This window comes from Schistocerca americana, chromosome 3, assembly GCF_021461395.2.
Source record: "Schistocerca americana isolate TAMUIC-IGC-003095 chromosome 3, iqSchAmer2.1, whole genome shotgun sequence".
Lineage (NCBI taxonomy): Eukaryota > Metazoa > Arthropoda > Insecta > Orthoptera > Acrididae > Schistocerca > Schistocerca americana.
Genome location: NC_060121.1, coordinates 277,082,248 through 277,104,108, shown reverse-complemented (window position 1 = coordinate 277,104,108; position 21,861 = coordinate 277,082,248). Strand labels below are relative to the sequence as shown.

Genomic DNA, 21,861 nt, shown 5'->3' with positions numbered 1-21,861 from the left:
GAGGGAGGGAGGGAGAGAGAGAGGGGGGGAGAGGAGGAGGGAGAGGGATAGGGGGAGGTGGAGGGGAGGGGGAGGGAGAGAGGGCGGTGGAGAGGTGGAGAGGGGAGGGGGAGGGAGAGAGGGAGGGGGAGAGAGAGATGGAGAGGGAGGGGGGAGGAGTAAAAATTGTAGAGGGAGACCAAGATATGAATACTGTAAGCAGGTTCAAACATATGTAAGTTGCAGTAGTTATTTGGAGATAGAGAGGCTTGCACAGAATACAGTAGCACAGGGAGCTGCATCAAACCAGTCTCCGGACTAAAGACAACGATGAACACCACCACCACCACCACCACCACCACCACCACCAACAACAACAACAACTAGAACAGAATATTCAGGAGTAATAGTTAATACTTTAGGAGATGAGACTAAACACTGACTAGAATAAAACATTCAATATAACATGCATTCAATGTTTATTGTCCACAGAGATAAATTTTCATTTCATGTTCTGGTACTCCAGTTGCTACAGGTTTATCTATCAACTGTCATTTTTGTTTTTAAGTTCAAGTCGCAAAGTTGTGCTGGAGCGCACTTATTTGAATTTTTCGACTGTGACTTTGATTTGTCGAGCAATTCTACTGTATTGTTTCAGCATGCTGCAGGTATCTGCAATTGTGCACATGTCAACATGGTATCTGTTTACAGGTTTTTTAGGGAGACACTGCTGCTATTTGTATTGTGTTTTCACTAAACTTCATGGGACTGGTGCTTTACTCAGCAGTCATATTGCCATGGGCTGTGGTGCATGCAGTGTGGTGTAATCGTTAGCATCGCTCTCTGGCATTCTGAAGGTACAAGTTCAAACCCAACCACCAGCAATTATTTGTTATTTAGTATTTGTCATTTCTGTAATACTCTTGAAATATCTTATGTTTGTAATGCTAGTATATTATGGAATATTCAATGTCTGTATAAATATAAGCAGTCTGGAATATTCAATGTCTGTATAAATAACTGTGCTTTCAATTCATAATCTCAGTGTACTTCATTGATGACCCTGTTTTTGGATTTGGACTCAATTGTGGTTTCAACATGACACTGTTTGTTGGACACACTGGACAGGATCCAATGAAATGGCTGAAAGGAATCAAATGAGTTGCCAAATAGCAAGTGGGATGACATGAGATGTTTGGCAAATGAGTATTTTTACTTTTACTTGGACAGCACAGCAGTGGTTCAAGAACAGTGAAGAGAAGCTCAATAGCTAGAACAAATTTCACGCCACATCAGAAGAAAACATTCGGCAACAATCAGCTGCAAACAATTAAAGAACAGGTCTCAATGTAATGGGGAAATGACACAGTCATTCATACAGAGTGTTTTGGTCTATGCCATATCATGAAGCCAAATACAACAGAAGCAGACAAAATCTCATACTTGATGACAGGAGTTGCAGAAAACATGAAGCAACATCTTCTGGTAAAGGATGTCACCACTACAGAGGAGTTCATCATGTGGAGCCACTTAATTGAGAAAATACAACAGAAAAGAGTTGGATGAAAGAGGTGAGACCAACTGCTGAATGTCATTCCTATGGATGTTGTGGAAGATCACCATGACCTTGACTCTCTCACACGTCAGGTAGTAAGGAAAGAGATACACCAGTGTATGGCAGCCAGAAATGTCGGACTGAGTACATAAGAGATAAAAACCATGAATGTCAACCCTTAATATCAGAAAGTAATAGAGTATGCCCAAAAAGACGTGCCAGTAGTCAAATGTGCCATGAAGATTGGACTTGGCCAACTCAAACTTCTGTTGCAAATGTCAAATGACAGTCAATGAAGGTACAACCAACTCCTTTTCACCAAGTACAATGCCCCACAGAAAAACAGACAACTGGAGGAGGTGGAGATTAGCATCTAACTTCCCATCGACAGTGAGGTCATTAGAGATGGAGCACAAGCTCAGATTAAGGAAGGATGGAGAAGGAAAGTGGCCATGCCCTTTTGAAGTAATCATCCCATCACTTGCCTCAAGTGAATTAGGAAAATCATGGGAAACTCAAACCAGGATGGCCAGACTGGAGTTTGAACTGTTGTCCTACCGAATGCAAGTTCAGTGTGCTAACCACTGAGTGATTCTATTTGGTCAGAAAATTGGAGGATGGAGGACAACACACCAGGGTATTTTCACTGTGGGCACCCTAGATGCAACATCATCAACTATGGTCATCCATACAGGCTATGATACTGGTTTTGGAATAGGCGCAGTTCTAGTACAGATTCAGGAAGGTGCTGAAAAGGTGATAGCTTACGCTTCCAGAGTACTCTCAAAGTCTGCAATGAACTACTCTGCATTCAGAAAGAGTGGTTTGCAGTTGTCCTGCCAATCAACAAGTTCAGGCTGTATTTATTTGCCAAATTATTCACTGTTGTGATGGATCACCATTCTCTACACAGGCTGACTAACCTGAAAGGTCTAAAGAGTCGAGGGGCAAGATGAGCACCTTGCCATCAGGAGTACAACATGACAGTGGTATACAAAAGCTGACACACACATACAGAGATGTCAACTGCCTTTTATGGAATCCTCTGGTGGAATGCAGCAGTGTAGATGAAACCTCAGTCATCATTACACTGACATGACTGCTGAACAGAGGGAATATCCAGCACCACTGAAAACCATAGAAACCTTGAAGGAGGAAGAACTAGCTTTTGTGGCAGTTTTGGATGCAACTGCCAGAATATATTATTGTTGGCAGCCATCTTGATAAATTTGTAATTGACAGAATTATGTCTGATTGTGGATGAGTTTTGATTTGTGATTGTTAGGGATTGTTATGACTGATTTTAAGGATATATGGTATTAAAATTCAGCTATGCGTCCAGCGTTTTCTTGCAATTTTCTAAAGCTTGGTATTCATGTTTAAAGATTTATTTCTAGACAAGTTGTGGGGATGGATGACGGGTGATGGGATAAACAGAGCCTGCATCACAGTCTTTGCCTCTGTAGCAAATCATCTAATTATACAGTCTCATTTTGTAACTCAGCTAATTAACAAACCGATCATCCTCCACGCAGAGCACTCCAATGGCACAAATGAAGATTCCCTGCTACTTAAAATCACGGCGCAGAACTGAAAACAGAACGCTTTTGCTAATGTACTATGATTAGCGCATTTCAGCTCTGATGCAACACTGGTGGATTTAAATGGACAGAATGAGGTTAAAATGCTTCTTCATCCCAATTGGTGAACAATACAAACATACTTATGCAGTTTGATAACATCTGTGTCAGGTTGTAGAAATACAATACACTCTACACAGAGTCAGACACAGGTATCAATGGCCAGGTCTATACTGATCTGTTAACAAACTATTTGAGTCACTGTAAGGATCGTCAATGACAAACTCGTGCCATGGTTACCTCTGGGACATCTGGTACCAATTCCATCTGCAGCTGCGACATACCATCAGATTGGAATCAACCTCTAAAGGAGTTTCCAAAGTCGACAAATGAGAATTAATGGATAATAGTCTGCACTGACTACCTCACCTGCTATGTTGCCCCTAAAGCTGTGCTGATAGCCGGAGCTTCGGAAATTGCAAAGTTCCTCCATTTTGAAGTAAGGAGCACCCCATGTGATGATCTACAATCTTAGAAAAGTTTTCCAGTTGAGACTTGTGTCAGAGGTACTTTCACGTTGTGCAACTGACTAACATCCACAGATGAATGGCCCCAAAGAAGGCTTCAATAAGGCACCGGTAAATATGCTTTGGATGTACACCAGTGGTGAAGAGGGGATTGGAATACAATACTCCCCGTCAGGACATTCCATAAAACAAAGCGAAGCAAGACACTGCAAGCTTCACCCTATTCTATCTGCCCCATAGTTGTTAGGCCCAAACAACGGATACACTGTTCCCATTTCAACTAACTGATACTCAGGATGACTACATGAAATGCCTCATCATCAGGACTGAAGAAGCAAGACAGCAGCGTGGCATGGATGACCACGAGGAACAAAAGCACTACAATGTGAAGCACTGTCCAGTGAGATAGAACCAATAAGTCTCAGATTGGATTTTTACACCTGTGCAGAAATAAAGACTATCAGAAAATTTACTAAAGTGCCACTTTTGGAGGGTTCATATTCTTCATGGCTTGTTGGATGCCTCATACAATGTTGAGGATTATGACCCTTCATCAAGAAGACAAAAGTGCAGATACATTATCCATACTCTCTGTATGAAGACCTAGTACAGTCCAAAGGCACAAATTGACAATGTAGGGTTCACGGAAACTGGAGACACGCTTTATGATCACGAAGCTTCACCAGGAGGGGCTATTATTGATGCACATCACAGTAAAGAGGATGTAACAACATGACCAGAAAGTGAATGTCCTCTAGCGCTGCCGTACAGAGGATCACTGACAAGCTCTAGATCCAGAGTGCTCGTTTCGGCACCAACAGGAACTTCTGAAACAGCTGGTTGCTGTTTCTCGAGATGAAGGAGCCATGCCACGAACTGTGGTGAGAGCAATGTGATGCAGTAGCTAGCTTCAGTGCTTTGATGCACTGTGTGTTGCCAATTCAAATTCGACCACCAGCAATTATTTGTTATTTAGTATTTATCATTTGTGGGCGGTTCTTGAAATAGTTGTTTTCTCATGCTTTTATTTTCTGGAATATCCATTGTTTTTATAAATACAACATGTCTGAAATATTCAATGACTGTATTAGTGGCTGAAAACATGGTTTCAAATAAAACCACTTTAAACAGAGTTTGAAACACTTTTTGATAGGTAACTCATTCCACACCATAGATGAATATCTTAACAAGGACTGTTAGATCAGCTTAAGTAAAAATGTCTGTTAGATTTCAGTTTTGACAGCACTTGGTCACAACAGTCAAGAATAGAGTTTGAAACACTTTTTGATAGGTAACTCATTCCACACCATAGATGAATATCTTAACAAGGACTGTTAGATCAGCTTAAGTAAAAATGTCTGTTAGATTTCAGTTTTGACAGCACTTGGTCACAACAGTCAAGAATAGGTATTCCGTGTATGGCAAATGTATTAAAAGTGCATAACTATGTTTCATTCTGCCAGTGTATTAATTATGTAAACTGTATTCACATATTTTGACAATCTCCTGACAGATGATCAGGGTAGTGATGTTTTATGATTTTTATATTACACTTTCTGACTTGTTCCACACCCACGAGAATCATCTCATTTTTGGGTCTATGGCACAAAAACAGAATCTAATTTAATCTACTCTCTCTGTTCAGGATGACCCTGCCTTCAGATTTAGACCTGATTGTGGTTTCAGTGTGACAATATTTCCTAGCTGTATGTATAAATAAACAGGGTGTGAATGAAGTAGAAGACATTATTTAGTTGGCAAAATGTACAAATTCGAAAAGCACATGAATTTCCACTTTATCGGTATTTCACCTTCAAGAATGTGGCAGATCTCATGCATGAACAGCCTTCATCCTTAATATTTACAATAGACTCAACACCTTCAAGAGGAAGAGGAAGCCAGATGACTGGAATTTTGTCATTAGCTAATTGAAATCCCATTACTACTGTTTACTGATCACTCCGCTTCCACTCATGATGGTATCAATAACACTCATAACTGACACTGGCGGTGCTGCAAATTCCCACAGCCCTTACTGAATACATATTTTCAAGAAAACTTCTCCATAAATGTGTGGTGTGGTATGAAAGTAATCAGTTACTTGGATATGTTGCATTACTTCAACTTCTTGCATGACTCCATTATCTAGCATTTCCTATAAAAGATCTTTCAGCAATGTGTTAGGAAAAAGTTCCTTTGATTACAAGGCTGTGTATGTTCTTCCAGCATTGTCAGGTCTCTGTACATTCATCAGGTGACACACCATCTAAACCTAACATGACAGAAATGGTCATATTTCTTGACGAAAAAAATTCTTGAATGTTAGCCTTTTAAATTTTTGCCTGTTGTGAGCAGTCACTGAGTCACAGATGGGGACAATGGCAGGGTGGGGGACTGAGAACTAAATAATCAGTTTTTGGACTAAGTCCTTTACCAGAAGGCCACTATCGTTCCCGGGTGCATGGAGACAGTGACCATATATAAGTGTGACTTGTGTTTGTGTGAAGATGTGTCTCTTTTCTACTTCTGAAGAAACACTTAGTCTGAAAGCTGACTATTTAACATTCTTTTACACTGTGCCTGTTGTGACTCAATGTCTCGTCTATGTAGTGAGTAGCAATCTGTTCTTTCCATATTGTTATTCTATCTAATACTTTCCATTGTTTCACACATTCACTTTAAAATAATATAAATGAATTTCATCAGTTATACAGTTATTTTGTACAATCAAGTAATACTGGACTTAATTAAAATTAGTGAATAGTGGCAGTAAAATCATCTTGCTATTTACTCTCAGCTTCATCCAAATATGTTAATCTATGACACACACATCTTAATACACATATTCACTCTGAACCAAATATTTAAAAAGATGGAAACACAGAAACCTTATCAACATAAAGGGCACCAAGGAACGCTTCCAGCAGATCAGCTCTGTCCTTTGTCTTCAATTCAGCCTTTGGATTAGAGTAGAGGGCATAACTTGTCATGCCCAAATCGTCACATACTACTGCCTGAGTTCTGTTGTTCACGAGTGAACTGCGGAGAAGCTGTGAAGAAAAGAAAGAAAAATAAATATTTTATTCATAGATGTAATTTTCAGCAACTGTACTTTATATTTCACAATAAAATTTGGTCGACAGCTGCAAATATATTTTTATTTTGCCTTACTGGCTTTGACAATTTTTTTTTTTTTAAGGGGCTCCATCAGGAGCTGCATGCACCATGACCACCACACTAGTGTTAATAGCAAAACGAGAGTCAGCATCAGTCATTGAAGTAGAAAACTTTATTTCTTTCACATTTATTTCAAAATAAAGATTTGTCCCTCAAAGACCAATGCTGACCCTCCTTTTGTTATTAATTAATTTGCCTAAATTTAAGGATTTTTAATTTGTTGAAACTGTAAAATAAAAATATTTTTCCAACTGACAACTGAATTTTACTCTGAAAAATATATATATAACACCAACTAACTATTATATTAACCATACACAGAGTTTTTTTTCCTTTGTGTACTGCACACACAATCACAGAACACAATATTATGTAATATGTATTAACAAAGGCCACAGCTGACACTATATGCATTTCTTAAACATGATAAGCAAACAAATGTGTACCAAATGAAAGTATTACTAGACAAGTAACCACTTGAAAATTTAAATTCTGTTTGTGTCATAATACTCTCATACACAACAAAGTAGATATCTTTTCAGAACAGCAATGATCTACTTATTTCTGTTATCCCTATGAAACATTTGACTACAAATGTATGGATGAAGCATATTGTTGTGGTCTTCAGTCCAAAGACTGGTTTGATGCAACTCTCCATGCTACTCTGTCCTGTGCAAGCCTTTTCATCTCTGAGTAGCTACTGCACTCTACTTCCTTCTGAATCTGCTTTCTGTATTCACCTCGTGGTCTCCCCCTTATAATTTTTACCCCACACACTTCCCTCCAGTACTAAATTGGTGATTCCTTGATGTCTCAGAATGTGTCCTACCAACCAATCCCTTCTTTTGGTCAGGTTGTACCACAAATTTCTCTTCTCCTCAATCCTATTCAGTACCTCCTCATTAGTTACATGATCTACCCATCTGATCTTCAGCATTCTTCTGTAGCACCACATTTCAAAATCTTCTATTCTCTTCTTGTCTAAAGTATATATCATCCATGTTTCACTTCCATACATGGCTACGCTCCACACAATTACTTTCAGAAAGGACTTCCTGACATTTAAATCTATACTCGGCGTTAACAAGTTTCTGTTCTTCAGAAACGCTTTTCTTGCCATTGCCAGTCTGCATTTTATATCCTCCCTATTTTGACCATAATCAGTTATTTTGTTTTCCAAATTGCAAAATTCATTTACTACTTTAAGTGTCTCATTTCCTAGTCTAATTCCCTCCTCAGCATCACCTGATTTAATTTGATTATATTCCATTATCATTGTTTGGCTTTTGTTGATGTTCATCTTACATCCTAATTTCAAGATACTGTCCACTCCCTTCAACTGCTCTTCCAAGTCCTTTGCTGTCTCTGCCAAAATTGCAATGTCATCAGCAAACCTCAGAGTTTTTATTTTTTTCTCCTTGGACTTTAATTCCTACTCCAATTTTTTTTTGTTTCCTTTATTGCTTGCTCAATATACAGATTGAATAACATTGGGGTAGGTTACAACCGTGTCTCACTCCCTTCTCAACCACTGCTTTCCTTTCGTGCCCTTTGACTCTTATAACTGCCTTCTGGTTTCTGTACAAATTATAAGTAACCTTTTGTTCAGTGTAATTTACCCCTGCCACCTTCAGAATTTAAAAGAGAGTATTCCAGTCAACATTGCCAAAAGCTTTCTCTAAGTCCACAAATACTATAAAGATAGGTTTTCCATTCCTTAATCTATCTCCTATGAGAAGTCATAGAGTCAGTATTGCCTCGCGTGTTCCTACATTTCTCCGGAATCCAAACTGAATCCAAACTGATCTTCCCCAAGGTCGGCTTCTGTGAGTTTTTCCATTCTTCTGTAAATGATTCGTGTTGGTATTTTGCAGCCATGACTTATTAAACTGATAGTTCAGTGTGTTAGTATTTTGCAGCCATGACTTATTAAACTGATAGTTTGGTAATTTTCACACCTGCTTTCTTTGGAACTGGGATTATTATATTCTTCTTGAAGTCTGAGGGTATTTCGCCTGTCTCGTACATCTTTCTCACCATATAGAATAGTTTTGTCATGGATGGCTCTGTGCAGAAAGTTGAATTATCAGAAAAGTTACGAAAGCGCAACTTTGGGGTGCATCATATCCTTCACTGCTCGCTGGATGTCACAAATCAAGTTGAGGATTATGACTTTTCATCAGGAGGACAAAAACAAAGAGATGTTACCCATGTCCTTTGTATAAAGCCCTTCTACAGAGGGTGTCTACATACTTTTAGAGGATCAAATTCGTTACCTCCTCATTACGTTCTTATTTACATTCATGACCTCTCAAAAATATGCCTGGTACAATGACAAAAACACTTTTTTATGAACCTGAAAGCTGGTTGAAACAAAGCTGAGTGTAATAATTCTTATATCACTTAAATGTGTGTCAGCAAGAACAATGTAACTGTGTATGACTTGTATGCCATTCATCAAATGCTATAAAAAGACTCACATATGGTAGGGCATGTCTATCTTCTGATATATTTATCATCACATCAACTAAAATACAAATTGTTTTAACATAGTAATGTACTGAAACCTTATAATTTTCTCCAAGACAATACAACAATTTCAAATGCACAAAATTTATGTGAAGTGTTAAACTTCGTAGCAAAAGATTCAGTGTTTCAGTTTCTTAGCTAAACTTGAAATTTCAGCACCTAAAACTTCGACTTCTTCTTTTGCCTTTTCTACAACCATTCTTTTTTATTTTTGAGCTTTTTTTATTTCTTGAACTTCCTTATTTTAAGATTGGTCACTTCATTTTCATCAGATTTCTTCTTTTTTAAGGCTTCTACTCCTTTTGATAAACCATTCTTCACAGCTAGTATCATTGATTCAGTTGTTCCTCCCTATTGTGTACACCACCTAATGACTGTATTGCATTATAAAACTTTTTTCTGCAACAATTGTATCTTCTTCTAAGTTTTCAATTAAAACTTCTTTGTTAACAGGAAAGCATCTTTCGACTGCAGCAGTTCCATGAAACATGCGTAACAGCTACTGCATGAACTTGATGAAACCATGCTTCACACTCTGCAATAAATTCAACAGAAAGTGATAAAGTTTATCCTTCTTAGTATTGAATTATTTCAGTTGTTGTGCAGAATATTCACAAAATTTAAGTATTCTCTCTTCACTATGTCAGCTGTTGATGAAATGATATGATTTTTTTGCATACATTCCTCCAATGCAATTGTCTCTCACGAGTTTTTCAAAATAGAGCTCTGCATAATGGGTTGATAAACATGAGACACCTTTGACTATTTTTAATTTCAAATTACTCTTCACAGCAATTTTTAGGTGCCAACTTTCCAAAATACAGGGTGTCCATAAAGTCCCTCTACAACTTCAAAATTTTATTACAAAGACAATTGTTGAAATATTTTAACAAAATTTCTTTTATTGTAATCACTGTTTACTGAAGTTTTTTGTTGGTGGAAGGAACTGAACCTCTATAAAATGGAAATGCCTCAAGAGAAGACACAATGTGTGTCCTGGTTTATTGAGACAAAATCAGATGTACAGATTCAACGAAACTTCAGAACGAAGTATGGAAGAGATCCATCATCGCGCCCTTCAATCCATGCATGGCACAAAAAATTCATGGAGACAGGGACAGTGTTGGATAAAGGGAGGAGTGGGCGACCAAGAACATCCGAGGAAAACATCGATCGTGTTTTAAACATTTTCACTCATTCACCTATGAAGTCCATCTGCACTGCTGCCAGACAAATGCAACTACCACGATGAACTGTGCACAAGGTCCTCAACAAGAACTTACGGTTGTACGCTTACAACGTGCAACTGTTACAGACACTTTAGCCAAATGACAAGCCAAAATGGACAGAGTTTGCACTCAACATGCTGGAACACCTTTCGGAGGATGAAGCATTCCTCAAGCGAGTTTGTTTCTGTGACAAGGCAACTTTTCATGTTTCTGGGACATTAAACAGATACAATGTGAGAATCTGGGGATCTGAACACCGCCATGTGACTATGGAGCTTCACCAGGATAGTCCAAAAGTGAATGTGTGGTGTGGAATCATGTGCAGCCGAATAATTGGTCCATTTTTCTTCAACAAGACAACAATTACTGCAGATGTTTACCTCAACCTTCTGACCAAACATGTAGCTCCACAATTGACTGACTTACGACCAGCTATCATTTTCCAGCAAGATGGTGCACCACCACATTGGGGACTGCATGTTCGTCGGTTCCTCAATGAAACATTTCCAGGGACATGGATTGGGGGGGATGGGCCAACTCCTTGGCCACTACGTTCACCAGATATAACTTTCTTGGACTATTTTTATGGGGGTATGTAAAATATATTGTGTATCAAACACAGATATGGGACATTGATGACTTGAAGCAAAGGATTTGTAATGGCATTACCACCACTGATGACGCTATGCTACAGCGAACATGGCAAGAAATTGAGTACCATCTTGATGTGCTTCGTGCAACTAAAGCCACACATATAGATGTCTATTAAACACTCTCAAAAAAAACTTTTATAAACACTGATTACAATAAAAGAAATATTGTTAAAACATTTCAACAACTGCCGTTGTAACAAAATTTTGAAGTTGTAAAGGGACCTTATGGACACCCTGTATATATATGGACTTTAGTTATGTGAATACTAAAATAGCTCCATAAATTTTCAAAATAGTACAAATGGAAAATGTAACAGAGTATTTTTACATCATTACTGCACAATCAATCATGTTCATGAAACATGTTAGTTCTGAAAATTCTATAGTAGGTCCTACCTTTCACTGAAATTGTTTGCTTGATGGCAGGTGTTGGGTCTTCCAATGTTTTAATTTCCATTTCCTCATCTAATGTCCAACAGGAAATTGTTTATTAATCAAACTACTTATAGCACTCTTTTCAATTGCTGTAAATTAATGTTGTTAAACTATTTGTATTGTGTAAAACAATGATATCTCTGTGATATGAAAAAGGGGGTGGGGGGGGGGGGGGGGGGGGCAGCAGCAGTTGGAAGGCTTCAAGCAGTATTGATATGACAATGTTTGTTGCCAGCTGTGCAGCATAAAATTAACTGGTGTAGACTGCTTGTTGTCAGCTCTGTCACTGAACTCTGTCGTTGTTATCTGCATTTTTGATCCACTTTTGCCATTGTTTTTCATTGTTTGACATGACAGTACAAACAAAGATCTTAATTTTGACATTAGAAGGTATTTAACTGATGATTATATCCTTCCCTGCACTTTGCTGCTTTTGTGGAAGCTCAAAACACAAGTCTGTGTTGCCTACACAGTGTACATACAGTACTTGGACGCACACATCCTGCACTTCACCTTTCCCCGCAGCAAACACTGTGTGCTCCTCTGTCCCCCTCTCTCGACAGATGTCAAATTATAGTCTGTGAGTAATATGGAATGGATGGCTGGATACAACATTTATGGGGGTATGCACCTGACTGAAACTCAAAACAAAATTCATGACCACTCACTCACTTTCATTACATTTTCATTACTATGTTATGAACTGCACTATTTGAAACAGAGCTTATGTTGCACACAACATCCTTTACTACCAAGCTAGTGTCATCAGTAGACAGAAATATTTTAGAATTACCTGTAATACTAGAGGGCATATTATTTATAAAAATAAGGAACAGGTGTGACCCCAGCAATGATCCCTGGGGCACCACCCATTTGACCGTGCCCTGCTCACACCCTATATCACAACCATTTTCAACACTGTAAATAATGACCTTTTGCTATCTGGCAGAAACTGGAAGGATGCTGCAGATCTTGCAGCAAGTCGCTGGAAAAATGGGTCCCAAAATTTTGTGTGAAAAGACTGACTGTATGGAACACAGACACCAAGAAGAGAAATACTTGGAGGTAAAATATGGGAAATTAAAAGGACAAATAAATTCAAGTACTTAGGAGAATGGATCCAACCCAATAGAAAGACCCAATAGACTAGATAAAGAGGCAGTCAAAGAAAGAGCCAGAAAATTACATCTAGCTTCCAAACTCAGACATAAGTGGCACAACAAACAAGCGATTTCCTACAAGGTCAAAATCAGGCACTATAATTCAGTTATAAAAATAGGACTCTGCACTTCAGAAGATCTTATTTTAACTAAAAATCAAAAAGTTGGAAGCACTGCAAAGTTAGAAAAGGAAGATTCTCAGGAAAATTCTGGGCCAGAAGACTTGAATAGGATTTGAAAGAAAAGGAAAAATGAGGAGCTCTAAAGGTCATGGACACAATGCAGAAATGGCAGTTGAAGTTTTATGGAAACCTGGCAATAATGGGCAAAAAGCAGCTGACCAAAAAGATCTTCATCTACGTCATATCATTAAAGTCCACTTATAAGTGGGTAGAAGATGTCAAAAGAGATGCACAAGACACTGAGATTTATTACACTAGAGAAGTAGTCAATTACCTTTTACTGTGCCCTGAAATGAGGAATATTCTACCCACTATCCTGCCCACAGAACCTTCGCTATATTCTTGTCCACCCCTTCTCCCAACCCCTTGCCTCATGGCTCATATTCCTGCAATAGACCTAGATGTGAGACCTATCCCATACAGCCTTCCACCGCCACCTACTCCAGTCCTATCACAGGCATCTCATATTGCATCAAAGATGGATCTACCTGTGAAAGCAGCCACGTGATCTATAAACTAATCTGCAACCACTGCACTGCTTTCTATGTGGGCCTCACAACTAACAGTCTGTCTACATGAATGGCCACTGGCAAACCGAACCACCCTGTTGCTGGACATGCTGCCCAACACAATGTGCTTCTCTTAAATGAATGATGCACAGCCTGTGCCATCTGGATCCTTCCTATCAACACCAGCTTTTTGTAATGTAAAGGTGGGAACTCTCCCTACAACACATCGTTTGTTCTCTCAACCTCCTGGCTTCAACCTTCACTAGTCCCAGACCTCCACCTATCTATCCCTTTCCCTGCTGCTCAAACTCCAGCACTATTGTGCCCTCATTTCGCCACTGCACTCGTTAGTCTCCTCCCCTTTTCTACTTCTCTCCTCTTTTCTCTCCCCTCTCCATTATCCCCCCTCCCCTCCCTCCCCATCCCCAGCACCCACTCTACATCTATAGCTACATAGAATATTCTGCCAGTCACTGTATGGTGCATGACGGAGGGTACACTGTGCCACTACTAGTCATTTACTTTCCTGTTCCACTTACAGAGTGAGGGAAAAATGATTGCCTATATGCTTCCGTATGAGCCCTAATTTCTCATATCTTATCTCTGTGGTCCTTTTGCGCAACATACATTGGCAGCAGTAGAATTGTTCACCAATCACCTTCATATGCCGGTTCTCTGTATTTTCTCAATAATGTTTCTCGAAAGTAACATCGCCTTCCCTCCAGGGATTCCCATTTGAGTTCCCGAAGAATTTCCATAACACTTATGTGTTGTTCGAACCTACTGGTAACAAATCTAGCAGTCTGCCGCTGTACTGCTTTGATGTCTTCCTTCAATCTGACCTGGTACAGATCCCAAACACTCGAGCAGTACACAAGAAAAGGTTGCACCAGCATCCTATATGCAGTCTCCTTTACAGGTGAACCACTCTTTCTAAAATTCTCCCAATAAATAAGAGTCAACCAACCGCCTCCCCTACCACAGTTCCCACATGCTCATTCCACCTCACATCGCTTTGACTGTGTCAAGAAGGAAACTAATAATACTGTATTCGCACATTACAGGTTTGATCTTCCTACTCATCTGCATTAACTTAAATTTTTCCACATAGAGCTAGCTGTCATTCATCACACCAACTGGAAATTTTGTCTATCACCTTGTATCTTCCTTCAGTTACGCAACTTCGACACCTTACCATCCATCACAGCATCACCATCAAACAACTGCAGATTACTGCTCATCCTGTTTGCCAAATCATTTATGTATATAGAGAACAGCAGCAGCCCTACCACACTTCCCTGGGCACTCCTGACGATACCCTTGTCTCTGACGAATATTCACCATTGAGGACAACATACTGGGTTCTATTACACAGGTCAACGATGGAAAAACTTTTTTTTCTGAAAATACCTTATTATTTTGTTTTTTAGAGTGGGAAATCCAAATTTATTAAATTTAAACAATTTAACAGCCTTTATATAGTTAAAATAATTTTAAAAGGAGGTGTAATGAATATAGATGATATTGGTAGCACCGCTGAAAAACATTTTCTGGCAAAAAAATGTCGATTCTATTTTTGTGTTAACAGATGGTGTTTTGTTTACTGTCAACCTAACCCCATTTCCCATTTCCTTTACATGTGCTCAGTACAATGTCTAATCATGGTTGTAAAAAGTCTGCTGACGGTTTTTGTTACATTTGTGGTGAATTAATTATTAAAAAACACCAAAGAAACATTACAGACTTTGTGAAAAATGTTTATCTATCATACTTTGGATCTAAACTTGGTGAAGGAGATAAATCTTGGGCACTGCATAAGGTATGTTATGTGTATGTTGAAGATCTGAGAAAATGATCCAAAAAGGAGAAAAAAAGCCTTTAGATTTGCTGTTCCTACAATATGGAGAGAGCCATGAAATCATTCTGATGATTGCTACTTTTGCAGTGTTGATATTACTGGTCATAATTCGAAAAACAAGAAGGTAATAAGCCACCCTAACCTGTCTGCCATCCGACCTGTAGGGCATGCTGTAGATTTTCACCAGGACATTAAAGTGATGGAAAAATGCTACCAAGGCCGCTGGAACACCAACATGATGGGGGACTACTGTTGGTCACTTCACCGAGAAGTTCAGCAAGCAACTCATCATCATAGAAGATGCTATACAAGAAGCTTCACAGAAAAAAAAGAGAAAGAAAATACAAACCAATTCTAGCTGACAAGTGAAACCTCTATTAACGTATATCATTGTTTTAAGTAGCTTACTGTAAATACAAACCATGCTTATGTTGTAACAAAGCATTTCATTAATTTCCCCGTTTACCATATAGCATAGGATTTTTATACCATATAATAAAAAGCATATTGCTCAAAAACTATGGGCAATACAAGAAAACTAAGGCTAGATTTGGATTCAGCTCATAAGAATCTAAAGATGAGCTATCAAAGTAAAAAAAGTTTTTTTAAAAAAAATTTCACTGGATGTGTTATTTATGAAGTCTTGAAGCCACTCACATATCTGTGAACTTATTCCATATGCTCGTACCTTCATTAACAGCCTGCACTGCAGCACTGTGTCAGACACTTTCTGGAAATCTATAAATATGGAATCTGCATGTTGCCCTTCACCCATAAGTCACAGAAAAACGTGAGAAAAGGGTAAGCTGAGTTTCACACGAGCAATGTTTTCTAAAACCATGCTGATTCATGGACATAAGCTTCTCAGTCTCAAGAAAGTTTATTATATTCGAACTGAGAATATGTTCAAGGATTCTGCAGCAAACAGAAGTTAAGGATATTGGTCTGTAATTTTATGGGTATGTTATTTTACCCTTCTTATATATTGGAATAGCCTGTGCTTTTTCGGTCGCTTGGACTTTGTGCTGGGTAGGTAAGGAGCCTATGCTGGAGGGTACTCTGTAAAATTAAACTGGGATTCATCTGGACCCAGTGATTTATTTGCTTTCAAATCGTTCAATTGTTCTCTACACAAGGAATGCTTATTATTATGTCATCCATATGGGAGTCTGTCCGATGGTCAAATGATGGTATGTTTGAATGATTCTCCAGTGTGAACAATTTCTTGAATGTTAATTTTAAAACTTTAGCTTTCGTTTTGCTATCTTCAACTGCTACACCAGACTGCTCAACAAGGGACTGAATAGAAGCCTTAGACCCGCAGCTCCAGTACGCAGTCATGCCACAGCAGCTGGAGACAGTGGCAATGTGTGTGTGCTTTCTATTTCTGAAAAATGCCTTTTGACCAGAAGCTTAAATGTTTAGTATTCTTTCGATTGTGTTCGTCTGTGACTCAACGCCTCTTCTATGTGGTGAATAGCAGCCTATGCTTTCCATAATATTTTTGTTATTCCATCCTAGAGTTTCCATTGTTTAAAAATGTGTTAAAATATCTCAAAACTGAGTGGGCTAAATCTGAGAGCAATAGATGGGCTGACATGCATCGCAGGCACTGGCCTGTCCACAGTGCTGGTAGTTTACGAAGCGGGCAGCTTTCATGCCCTACATCATCTACGAAATCCAAGTAGAAGTAAAAAGGGGAAGGTCAACAAAGACAAGTTAGTGTTATGAACGGTGTAAGGCAGGGTAGCAGTTTATCACAACTGATCATGGAAAATATGGAAAGTAAAACTTATTTGGTTCAAATTCTGTTGAGATCTTTGTGCTGCTGGTAATCTGACAAGAGATCTCTAGTTTTATGATGATTGTGATTTGTATCTTGTTCAAAATCACAATCCCACTCTGAATTTTCCCACACTAACTCATTTACACACAACTATACCCTACTGAAAACCAGGTATTTTGTTCTCCCCCCTCCTGCTCTCTCTCTCTCTCTCTCTCTCTCTCTCTCTCTCTCTCTCTCTCACACACACACACACACACACACACACCCCATGTGCTGAATAACAACTGTGGAATACTTACAGACAAATGACCTTCATGGTGCTCAGGAAAGTATTTGTACAAATACTCTGAAGCAATTAACTGCAGGACAGTATCTCCAAGGAACTCAAGCCTCTGATTTGAACCCCTGTAGAATTTACACAAAGAAATATCACAGTCATACTACTGAAAGAAATATAATTATACATTTTGAAAAATACATTTTTAAGATATTGCTGTTCATCTACTGAAGGAAAAGTGATGACTTACTGTTGTCAATAAACATGGAATAGAATAAAACTATGCAAGCCAAATACAGGGTGGAGACAATTTGTGTCACGAAATTTTAATCCTGGATAGCTGATGCCCGTAAGAACCAAAATTACTAATGTTGTGTAGGTCGATAATGCACCATTTTTAAACTAAGGAAACTCGGCGCCACATGCTCCAATTGGTCGTAGGATTGCCCTGTTGCCATTCGTCAGTTGACTGGCAGCGCTATGGTTGTCAGTTCACACATAAAAACATCCCTTGCCCCGTCACTGCCCTAACATGATATGTGCACATCTCGAATAGGTCTTACTGTTCATCTCCACCTCACATCAGAGGTATTAACACGTAAGCTTCGCTTTGGAGCACACACTCACACACATCACCTGTGATTTAGTCATACAGTAAGCATGACGGCACAGTATTTGTTTTTGTTTATGGACTAGCCGACGGTAATGCACATGAAGCTCAATGGTTGTATGAGGAACAGTACCCATCAAGATGCCACCCACACCCATGAACATTTACAGCAATTCACCAGCGACTTGGTGAAACAGGCTCATTAGTGGGATATCACGGTGATGGAGGAAGACCTCGAACACGACAGGATGCTGCATTTGAAGAGACTGTTCTCGATCGCTTCGAGGAAGCACCTATGACAAGTACTTGAGCAATTGGACACAGTGTTGGGGTCACTTATCAATTAGCCTGGGAGGTTTTGAGGGATGGCGGCCAGCATCCATTTAGTTTCCACTCTGTCCAAGACCTAAATCCTGTGGCGGACTATGAACAGAGGTAAGCTTTTGCTGGTGGTTTCTGCGACGTGTTATGCAAGATTCCGACTTTCCCACCATTGTGTTGTCTGGCGACGAGTGCACCTTCCATCGGGATGGCCTTTACAACACTCGAAACATTCATTACTGGGCAAGGGCAAAGTCTCACATCACGTATGTCCATGGACACCAGGAACCATTTTTGCTCAACATTTGGGCAGGCATTGTGGGTGAGTATCTGATTGGGCCAGTCCATCTGCCTCCTCGACCTAGGGGGCAAATTACCTTCACTTTTTGCAAGTAACTCTACCCAGCCTGCTGGACGATGTTCTCCTGGACATATGGCTACGCATGTGGTTGCAGTATGATAGGGCTGTGCGCGGATATTTAAATGAACTCTTTGACGGCCGGGCAATTGGCAGAGGTGCTCATAGGACATGGCCCCCGCTATCACCAGACTTCACGTCACCGGACTTTTTCCTGTGGTGACTCTTCAAGGTTCTAGTTCATCCACCTGGATGCGAACAACCTAGAAACAAAGACGAATTAATGGATCGCATACCAGTGACATCAGAGCAATGCCAGGAATCTTTGAAAGAGTTCGGCAAAACACCATTCGACGTTACCAAGCTCGTGTCGCATCCGAGGGTCACCAGTCCGAGCGCATACTTTAAGTAAACAATGTCCTAGCTACAAAAAAAAGGACCTTTTCAGGGCCGACACAATTTGTAAAAGACTTTCTGTAAGTGAACTAGCAGCTGTTGATGGGCTTGTTCCCAGTACGTCTTATCATGAAACTACAATGGATGTCTTCAACTTTTATAGTCCTGTCTTCCTCAGTTGCGTGTAATATTACGGTATATTAATAATTTTTACTTATGGACAAGTGAAAAAATAGATGAACTCCATTCAGAAATAAACAAAGCTCATCAGAACATAAAATTCACACTTGAAAAAGAAAATCAAATAAATTTTCTTGACATTACAATTAAAAAAGAAAATGGTAAACATACATTTAACATCTTTAGAAAACCAACAGCCACAGACACAATAATACATTCCACATCCAACCACCCCCACAGCCAGAAACTTGCAGCACTAAGACACATGTTACATAGATTAAACAGAATCCCACTCAGCAAGAGAAACTATGAACAAGAAATGAGTACAATCATACAAATAGCTAGGAATAACGGGTATGACACACATGTGGTACACAAGCTCAATCAAAAAATAAAAACACTAATAAAAAACAAACACAACAGTTCCACAATACAAAAGAACTCACAAGCTGAAAACTTACAAACACACTCAACAAACACACACAATGACAACACGACACAGAAAAGAACCAGATGGTACACCATGTCCTACACACATAAACTAACACACAGAGTTGCAAACATCCTAAAGAGACAGGGCTTCAAAATAGCATATAAGCCTGGGCAAACCCTTCAATCACACCTAAGGCAGCCAGCTACCAAGAGAGAGAAATTCCAACAATCAGGAATATATAAACTTGAATGTCAAAGTTGTGATGCAGTATACATAGGCATGACATGCAGGAATTTTCAAACAAGATGCAAAGAACATATCAGATGTTGGAAGTATGAAACAAACCATTCCACATTTGCAGAGCATTTAAAACACTACAACCATCATCCTACAAACATGGAACAAGAAATGAAAATAATGAGAATAAGCAACCATGACAAACATCTTATACAAATGCAAGAAAACTTCCACATCCAGAAAGCCATAGCAGAAAACAAACATGTGATAAATGAACAAACACACATCAGCACAGGCTCCCTACTACACTTAGTAAAGGAAATGATAACATAAAACAAAAAATAATAATAATAATAATAATAAAAGAAAACTCTTCCCCACATCATCTGGAGACACACACACACACACACACACACACACACAAATGCATACACGAACAGACCACAGATACTTCAATAGTTACACTCATAAGTTTGGCAATAACATTCGATCTTTGGCAAAAACATTTGACAGTCGGCAACAGAACCCAAAACATTGCTTTAAAAAAAGCGTTCAGCGCATAGTGTTGTGGAATGGGGAAAAAAAACCGTAAATTGGCGTTCATAAGAAGAAGAACAACACCAAAAATGCAACAGGAGTGTAATATGTAGGAAATTGTCCACACAACCTGTAAGTACAGTTCAAAACGTTACTACTTAATAGGAAATACCAACCACCAGAACTGTTTATAACCTATAGGCACAATGACAAAAATGTAAATAAAATAGCTAACATATGTATATAATCCAGGCCACTGATGATGCCTTGCAGAAAATAAAGGCGAAACGCGTATGGCACTAAAATTGTGTTTTATTCAGTTGCTGACAGACGGTCCACAAGTAAAAATTATTAATATACCGTAATACAATGGATGTGTTGGGACACCTGTGGATTCACCCCCAGGATTCCAGAGTGGAAGGCTAGCGCACTACAACCAAGCATGCGGTCCGCCTCAGACACATCGTGATCTCTGGCAGGCAAAGGATTTGTGGTCATGCATTGTCCAGAGCATCTGGCAACAGGACAATCCTGTGGACAATCAGAGCATGTGGCACCAAGTTTCCATAGTTTAAAAATTGTGCACTGTCAACCTACACAACATTAGTAATTTTGGTTTCTACTGGCATCAGCTATCTAGTGTTAAGATTTCATGGCAGTTTTCTGCATCCTCTACACTGTTATTCCAAAAGAGCATGAATATTTCAAACCATGTTCATGCAAAGTATCAAAACACATTAGGTACATCACAGTGTAAGTTTTATAATGCATGGTTGTACGAAAATAAAGACCATAGTGATGGGCTTAACTAGACATTGTTTTCGGAAAAAGACTTTCCTTCAACTACAGGAACCATGCAATATGACTGAAGCAATAAGAACACTACAGAATATGTGGCAAAAATATCACAGCCAGCTCCATTACTAACTATAAAGAATAACAGGTAATGAGTTTGTCCATGGCTGGATCATTGTAACATTCAAAGTGTATCACAAAAGTTGTGAGCTACGTTTGTCTACCATTCACATGCTACCAATGTTTCAACCATTCTTTCATTTACAAATTTGTTTTTGCCTGCCCAACACCAACCAGAGCTATTACAAGAACAGGGAAGCATGTGCTCTCCACTGTCTTTATTTTATAGTTTAAAATATATTCCTTACAGGAGGAACAGTGCTTACAGTGTCAAGTTGGTGTAACCAATGCTTCGGTCCGTAAATGCTCGAGCCAAGAGCCTTATGTGTTTAAATTCAACTCCAATAGATTCTTCAAATTTTGTCAGTTTCTGAGGAAAAAAAGTAGAACAATACTGAAAAATATTTACATTTGAGTAACATCTGAAAAATGTTTGAG

General features: G+C 39.1%; 1 protein-coding gene across 6 annotated transcripts in view; it reads right to left on the bottom strand.

The window, feature by feature from the left end:
• LOC124605120 (ribonuclease 3) overlaps positions 1–21,861 on the bottom strand; it is a 295,599-nt gene that overhangs the window by 143,174 nt on the left and 130,564 nt on the right. For all 6 annotated transcript variants that reach the window (XR_006978601.1, XR_006978602.1, XM_047136593.1 and 3 more), the window contains 3 exons: positions 21,690–21,793; positions 17,459–17,564; positions 6,530–6,691 (listed from right to left, as the gene is read on the bottom strand). Coding sequence is in view for 4 of the 6 variants with exons in the window: in XM_047136593.1 (XP_046992549.1) it covers positions 6,530–6,691; positions 17,459–17,564; positions 21,690–21,793 (372 nt within the window). In the remaining 2 variants the exon portion in view is untranslated. The remainder of the gene's footprint in view (positions 1–6,529; positions 6,692–17,458; positions 17,565–21,689; positions 21,794–21,861) is intronic.